General features: G+C 42.5%; 1 protein-coding gene across 1 annotated transcript; it reads left to right on the forward strand.

Moving 5' to 3' along the window:
- The first annotated feature begins 755 nt into the window (after positions 1-755).
- Positions 756-8,165, forward strand: LOC146562840 (fibroblast growth factor 10-like). The gene is made up of 3 exons (XM_085295051.1): positions 756-2,291; positions 6,933-7,036; positions 7,380-8,165. Exons 1-3 carry the CDS (start codon positions 1,832-1,834, stop codon positions 7,569-7,571), a joined length of 756 nt encoding a protein of 251 aa, XP_085151177.1. The 5' UTR covers positions 756-1,831; the 3' UTR covers positions 7,572-8,165.
- The last annotated feature ends 607 nt before the right edge of the window (positions 8,166-8,772 follow it).

Here is an 8,772-nt window from a genome sequence, read left to right on the forward strand (position 1 = left end):
GATCTGGAGTTTCAGCATCGATGTGCTTCGTGAGACGACTGACCGTCCCTAATATTTTGCACATTCACTGCACATATTCTACATTGTTGCCTAGTCCACTATGACATTGTCCATTCTGTCCCTGTCTTGCCTTTAGGAGCAAATAATGCTTCGTAAGACAGTCTTGTTGGCTGATGTCCACTATGACACCTGAGTCACAGAGGAATAGAGGTCTGGTGAGTGAAACTGGAGAACTTCATTGCATTACAGCACTGCAGGGGAGATAACACTCTACGATAAAGTGCCTTGAAGGAAGAAGAGAGGCATTAGAAAGATGGTAGTGATAAGGCAGCATCCAGACTTGTAACTTAATATGATTTTAATCTGTAGAGGAGGAAGGACACTTGTCAGGATTATCACCTTAATGAGGAGGAAGTGAATTCATTTTCAGTTTGTAATACTTATCTGCTTCACACTCAATTATACAGCCCTTTGTAGGCCCCCTTTTTACATCTAATACACACAAAAAAACTCCTGACAGATCTTTCATTAACCAATAAACCAATCACCAGTGTAATCTGTAGCTGTAGGGAAAGATCCAACGCCACCAGGCAGCTTCTTCCTGGTTGGTAGCATCTATGAAGGTAAACCCCCTTTATCACCTCTCACCCACTCTCATAAGTTAGACTTGCTTGTACATAAGCACCACATCGACACACATGCAGACCAGTACTTGTTCCCATATGTGAGGAGGGGCGTGGGAGGGTTGAGTAAAGGAAGGAGGGATCAAATAACTAAGAGTCACACACAGCTACACACGACATAAAGTCATTTTTCAGTGATCAATCTTCAGTGAGGAATTCTCAAATAAAGTAGAAGAGGTGAAAAATTCTGACTCAATCCAGCCAAAAAAAAAAAAAGAGACCTCCCCAGACCGTTACCTCGATGCTGTGTGAAGGTGGAGTCATGGGGTGGAGAGAGAGAGAGAGAGAGAGAGAGAGAGAGAGAGAGAGAGCTAAATGAGGAGAGAGCGAGAGGAGCTGGGCACCCAAAGAGGACAGATATTCGCCTGGACTGACCAACCTTCCTATTTAAGTCTTGAATCCTGTTTTTCGTCCTCAGAGTAAAATCTGGAAATGTTTTCCTGCACATGTGGAGTTTAGCAGCTTGGAACAGGTAAATGGTGTGGTGGCACCATTTTTTCTTTTTTTTTTAATTTCAGTGGAACTAAAGACTTTTACCAGATTTTAGATACCTTTCTACATGGATACTATTACATTTTCTCAACTGGATATTTGTTTTTATTAGTTTTTTCTTATCTTTTTTTTCTTGTTAAGTTGAAAAGCAGTCTGGGACTAAAAGGCTTACACCGGAGCCCCTTTGAGCAAGAGTTAAAAGTTCACAAACAATTTAAGAAGAATTAGTAAAACTGTGGAAAAGTGCAGGGAACAAAAACAGGTTTTCACCAGAATGCACACATAGTCTGCCTGCTTTTTTCACTTTCTTTTCTTTTTTTCTTTAATCTTTGTTCATTTAGACTGAGATGTTTTCCAAAACAGACTTGGAAGTTTTGATAACCAGCATAAAACCTTGCAGCAGTAGAGAAGAGAACGGAGTGGAGTACCAGCTTGGAAAATAGAGACTTACTGAAATTACATAATCAAAAAAAAAATCACCCAGAAGGATATCTTGACATTTTTATACCTGCGCTGAATAGTTTGGACACTGTGCAGGGACACCTTCACTCTGGTCTGTGGAGGGCTTCCCTCCCTGCCTTCTCAGGCAATCTTCACCCCCAGCAGCATGTCCCAAGCTCCGAGGCTGCCTCTAGTCCTCCTCACAGCACACTACCATGATCAGATGGACTGCTGGAGGGAGTAAGGCTGCCTCTGCCTCGTCCTGCTCCAGGGCTGGGTTAGGGGCTCGTTCAGGCTCTGGGGCCACCTTCAGACTACGGTCATCAGCACTGCTTATCACCCCGGCTTTTCCTGTACTAGTCACCCTGTTGGTTTTTTTATTATCCCTGCATGAGGCTGCCTGCCATCAGTTCCACCGTGACACAGATAGGGTCTCCAGCCCACGGACTCTCAGAGCTCCAGTGAACATTTCTGAAGCTGAGCTGATCTCTAGAGCCAGAGCCAATGGGGGCCCTGTGGGTCGGACTGGGGGAGCACAGGGGAGGCATGTGCGCAGTTACAATCATCTACTAGGGGACATACGAAGGAGAAAGCTGTTCTCTTTCCAGAGGTTTTTCCTGAGGATCGATAAGAATGGAAAAGTCAATGGAACCAAAATCAAGGACGACCCCTTCAGTAAGTAACCCTTTCAATTAACAAAAGTAGGTAAAGAAGAGTGAATCAGAGCCAAGAAGTGATCTGTGTGACCCTATCCAAGGCTCATTTAGCCTGAAATATTCGAATTAATTTTACCTTTTAAATTGTGAGTGTGATATCAAATTTTTAAGCTCTATAGCCCAAACCTTTGCCTTCGTTTTGTATTAGTATATCAAATGTGACAAAAGCACCTGATGAAGTCTTTAAGTGGGACATTTCTAGTAACAAGAAACCATATTAAATGAGAACTTAGATCCTGACAGTTTATTTAAAACATACATTTACATCTTTCTGTCTATCTGTATCTATATCCTATGTAACACCAAAGTAAATATGTAGATTGTACCTATAGAAATATAACTTGTGCTGCTACCTGTAAATGGTGAGTTTAAAGGAAAAACGTGATCCTTTCATGTTACGCGAATGAACCGGTTGGCAGTTCATTCACTGGTAGTTTGGAGGAAGTAATCCTAATTTGAGTTGTCTTTTTGTTTTAAACCAGACATCCCACTGATATCTCTCCTGTCTAAACACTCAGCACAATGATGGTAGCTCTCAGATGGTCTAAAAAGGAGCAGGAGCAGATAACCCAGCCATTATCAGGCAGTCTTCACAGCCCAGGGTAAACAGCATTGATAACATCCATAGAAAGAACAGGGCTGTGGCAGGGGGAGGATATGAATGTCCAGCTCATTGATGCTTTTAGACCCTTTTTGCTTCTCTTCGGCTGTTTCGCTATGACTCTCCCACTCAGATTGCCTTCTGCCCGCCAGCATCACGCAAATTACACACCCTCAGTCACAGATCAGACATTTGTTTAAAGCAGCTTGACGTCCTCACTCAGAGAAACATGTCTTTAAAGTGATTACATGTTGTATGTTTCAGTGTATAAGTCAGTAAAATAGCATTCTCATTAGTCTCCCAGCATTCCCACTGAGCAACGTGTGTGTGCCTATCAATCAGCAGGCAATCACATGGTCCGGTGGGTGTGATCTTATGGTACCCAACAGCAGCACATGTGCTCAAACAAACACACACACACATATATCCCACTTAGTTGTTGTTATATACCTTTTTTTTCTCTCTGTTTCGCAATTCCATAGTAAGTGTATCCCGAAGTTTTAACGTTCCTCTTGGGAGAGCTAAACCGCACTTTCAATCAAAGTGACTTTGGGGGAAATGGCACAGGAGGCAAAATGTCAGGGGAGATGTTTGTTTTGACAAGGTCATGACAGAAGCAGCTTTATTTCCTGACCATATTACACTGTGATGCCTTTACTGTTGCTTTTGTTAGCAGTTTCCTTTAAGTAGTAAAACTGAAGTGGTGCAAGGAAGTCTGGTGTAAAGTCACTCTAAAGTTTATGTATCTTTCTGAGATAATTTATCCCTCTGTCTTCCTTTTTACTGACCCACAAATCCACTTCCCCCAGTGCATTGCTTTTTTCAAAGGTAAGTCTGAATTAGCAATGAATTGAGGTTCAGGCAGGGAGGTGAAAGTGAGATTCTCTAGAGGTACAAAGTCATGAATGACATGCCTGAATATTATTGTGGCCACATCAAAGCCGTTCATCTTCAGTATATCAATGGTGGTGCCATCACAAAGCTGTGTCCTAAGGGGGTCTGGGGACACTGTATGGATTATGTGCCCACATATCAGGTTCACATGGTAAAGAATACTACACAACAGCAGCTTCAGTCTTCGCTCTAGCCCCTGAGGCTAGACATGATCCCTGGACTGACGTCCTTTGTAGACCCTTGATGATCCCTTGAAGTGACAAAATATCACATTTTCTTTCCAAGTACTGGAAAAAAGTTTTTTAAAATCAGAAATTGAAATGCAAAGGCACCCTACATTTAAATTTGTCAAACTTTAATTAATTAATCTAAATTAATTTATCTGCAAGCTGTTTTGGGGGGGCTCCCTGTGGCCCTGCAAGGAGCAGCATGCCTCCCACAGATTTATGGGGATGCCAGTGCAAAACTGTCCCACATGGTTTTCCAACCCACTGTGAGCCTTTGCTGAGGTTACAGAGAAGCAAGGAGAAAAGGAAGGCAGACTGTGTTAAAGTCAGCTAAGTAGCTGCGTGGCCTAAGCACAGCAGAGCCGTCTTAAAATTTAAAGACATCTAGCAGCTCTGAGTAAAACATTGCTAAACAAGACTCAGGGAAAGGCTTTGTGGTAATAAATAAATAAATAAAGTCTGGCTAACTATCCATGGCTGTGATGGTGTGAAAGGTTGAGCATGTAAAGACTGTATGTATACTTGTATTGGGCCAGTGTGTGTGTCTATGTGTGTGTGTCTCTCAAGAAAGAGGAAGGCTAAAGGAACCAGGCCATGTGCACAAGACAGTTCTTGGCATATCCTGTGAATATTGTATAAATAATTTCTTTAAATATAGCAGCGACCTTTTACTTGGAAAAAAAAAACCCAGATGGTGCTCTTATGGAGGTCTGAGGAGGGAGATGTAGCCAATAGCTTTTCTCAAAGGTAGTAAAAAGGTTCCTTTCCATGTAAATACACTGAGTGTGGTCCTTATCAAGTGTTATTACTATATTTCCTGATTTACGCCTCACTCTGTTCTATTTTTCTGCATGGAAATGATAACAATCAACATTTTAATCCTGACTTATCTGCCCAAATACTGCTTTATTCAAAACCAGAACATCTATTTTGAAAAAAAAGAAGTTTAAGAGTGAGAAAGAATAACAATGCTAAGCTGCAAAGCACATATTCTTTTGGCTCCCCGCTGTGGAAAAACCACTGCTAATTCTTACTGGCAACATCTACCTCCATTCCACAAACAACGCACCATTTACTGCTGTAACTCCCACCAGAGCGTATCGAATAAGCCACACATTAGGCGCAAAAAGCTTGCAAGAGAAAAACTGCTGAACCTGGCTGGCTTACTTTAGGCTACATTTTAAAAGGGGTTTGTAAAATAAACCCCATACGAAGCAATACTATCCCATTAACAGCGTAAATAAAGCTAAACGATGAGCACATTTTCCCACATTGGCAGCCATGACCTTATTACTTCCCTATTGTGGGTCTACATAAGCATTTAGCCTTTCAGCACAGAGCAGTGTAGGGAGATTTTGTAGTAGTTTCACAGCCAAGCTGAGTTAGTGTGTTATATGCAAGTGCACATTCACCTGCTTCAAAACAACTGTGCATATGTGTGTGTATGTGTGTGCTTTTCCGTGTGTGTGAGTGAGTTAGTGAGTGAGAGAGTGCATTAGTGCATGTGTGTATATACAACCTGTCTCGCCCCTGCCTCCGGTGGCTTACTTTGATCAGTGATCATTACGGCCTTTCTAATCCTCACTCCACCCCCAGTCTCACTGTCATGGCTCCTCTGTCCTCCTCTGTTCTCCTTCCTTTCATCACTCCCATGTTTACAGAGCAGCCAGAGACTGCCATAGATTGTCTTACATCCTCACTCCATACCCGACATCCGATCCCATACAGAAACCAGCTCTTCTCAGATCTTCAATGACCGTTGTGTCACAGTCCCCAACACCGCCTTGCAGCTTCAGACCCCACTGCCCTGAGGTGCCGCTGTTTGAACTAGAAATTGATACAGTCAAGACCTCACGGACGAGGAGAGAAGCTGCTGTATATTTAACAGAGGGATTGTTCTTTTGGGCACACCTGCATCCTCCGCTGTCCACTCAGGTCCAAGGCTGGCAGCCTCCAATCCCCCCCCCCCCTCCCCCCAGCCAGTTTGGAGCGAGTCTGACAGTAGAGCAGGGTGCCACACAAACAGTCATCAGACAGAGGAGGGGCCCCTGGTCTGATCAAAGGATGTCGTTGACTTTCTGGAGTTCACGCCCCCACTCTGTGTGTGTGTGTGCACATACACATATGGGTGTTAATTGGGGTAAAATGACAACAGCTCACAGGAAGTGGGAAAAGGAAGGTAGGGAGGGCGGCATGAAATCAAACATCCCATGGGAAACAGTGGGGTTCACTAACACACACACACACACACACCGGCATGAGATGAGACAAGTGGGTTCTGTGGTCAAAGGACACATTAGGAAGTTATAGCTCTCCGACCTTTGATACTGAGACCACACAAATAACAACAGCTGTCTACAGCAAAAACACATCCATTTTAGCTGAGGTATAAATTAACCTCCCCTAATAGTTTACAATAAACCTGACGTATTTGCACAGGGACCTGGAAAGCTAAATACCAAACTCAACATAAACAACCCGAGAAATCTCCGGGGGGAATCCACCCATTAATCTTCAGACTAAATGACCTGAGCAGCTGGAATCTTTTATACAGGTGTAGGCTGTAAAGGAACTTTAAAATATCAGAAATGAGAAATGTGCCCAAGAATAATTGTAACCTTGCACAGAAATCCCACACATTCCCCATGTAAATGTCACAGAATACAAATGCTGGTACTCATTATACTATTACTGAAAAACCTGTGGATTCCTCCAGGTTTATATCTGCACTTCATGTGGGTGGTTTGTGACCGCTGCCAGAGTGTTAATTCTTCTATACTCTGCTCCACAGCATTTATTCAGTTGTTCATGACATAATAGCATGCCTACTATTAATGTTGACACATATTAATGTCACCTTCTTTTTGCTGATCCCTAGGTATTCTGGAAATCACATCAGTGGACGTGGGAGTGGTGGCCATCAAAGGGCTAAGCAGCAACTTCTATCTGGCTATCAGCAAGAAAGGAGAGCTGTACGGAGCGGTTAGTATCCGAGTCAGAGGTCAATCTGGAAGCTCCAGAGAGAGAGAGCTAGTGTTAGCTTCTTCAGTCCTTATCAAAGGAAGCCTTATCTATAGTTCTACAACTGCTGGGTCAACTCTGAATCACAACCAGACCAGTGCACACATGTGAACCACTGAGAAAACTATGCAGCTTTAAAAACGCGCACAAATCACCCACACAGAAAAGCATGCAATGTAGATTCGGAAGTAGTAAATAGGCACTCAGACAACAATGCATTTTGCACAAGATAATAATCTGCGTTTTGTCTTAACCTCACACGCTAAGTCTATAACACTGCAACATGATACCTGCTTTTTTACAGAGAGAGTTTGGTGTCGACTGCACCCTGAAGGAGCGGATTGAGGAGAACGGCTACAACACGTACGCATCAGCCAAGTGGAAGCATGGGAAGCGACAGATGTTTGTGGGTCTGAACGGCCAGGGGAAGCCGATGAGAGGAAAGAAAACCCGAAGGAAGAACACAGCCACACATTTTCTTCCAACTGTTGTGTGAACCTGTGCACTCGGCTGGAGAGGGACAATATGAAACTCTGAAAATGTGAGGTTTATAACTCTGAAAAGTGAGAAATCTCTCATTTGATTTTAAAAGAAAAAGGCCTAACACTGTCATGCATACAAGTGGTCTCTTCTTTTCTGGGAGATGGTGTTACCTGTGTTTTCACTGGCACAGATGCAATGCTTATTCTTTTTTTTTTTTTTGTCTGTGCCAAACAGTTTGCAGCTGGACTAAGTGTGTGATGTGGACACAACCGAAGCTACTGTTTCACTAAATAAACTGTAGTAGATGCAGAATTATCTCAAGATGTTATTTATATCCATATTCTCCTGTGAGACACATAAACAGAACAGAAAATGTTCAGGATGTGGGAAACAATCAGTGAGTCCGTTTATCACGGCAGCAGGAAATAATAAAGGATAGAACACATTTAAAGCAAATGTTCGATACTTAACCACTGTGTTTTTGCCTGAATTGTAATGATTTATTTATTTTGTGAAATATTTAACTGAAGGGGAACACAAGCATTTCTTTGAATTCTTTTTGTTTTATAAGAACTCTATTATGTGAAAAATAAAAGTACCATTTCTCCCCTGCAATGCAGTGAACGTTCCTCTGTGGTACTCCAAAGACTGGGAGAAGTGCATTAAAAATGGTAAGGTTTACCAGAAGTACTGAGAGACCCTGGTAAACGTTCAAGTCATGGTATTCTTATCTGGGTCTCTGAGGTAGGAAAGAAGGGACAAAAGGCAACCATTAATTCCTAGCCAGATATACCATGTGGCAACCATTGCACTAATGATTAGTGCACAAACAAACTGAAAACACAAGACCAACCACAACAAAATGGGAGGGGGGAAACTCCCCTGGTATGGACTGTAGATGTTGACATCATTTTCTAATATCAGACCATTACTGTGGAAGCTGCAACCTTCTCCAACTGCAAAAAGACTTGCTTGGTAAAGATAGCTGGTTATGAATATAAAAATTGCTGCCCATGGGTTTGTATGGGCTTTGGAAGAGGATCTGAATGTATGCATGTAAGAAAGGAAATACAAAAGAAGTGCATAAAAAATATATGACCTGTGCCTGACCACCCACTTCCTTCAGTAATCATCTACACACTAATCATAAACACACTAATCAATGGCAGCTGCCTCAATCCCAGATCAAAAGAACATAGGAAGAACATTAACAC

This window comes from Mchenga conophoros, linkage group LG12 (assembly GCF_057382185.1).
Source record: "Mchenga conophoros isolate Kocher_MC1m ecotype Shallow Benthic linkage group LG12, M_conophoros_male_GT1.1, whole genome shotgun sequence".
In the NCBI taxonomy this organism is placed as follows: Eukaryota; Metazoa; Chordata; class Actinopteri; order Cichliformes; family Cichlidae; genus Mchenga; species Mchenga conophoros.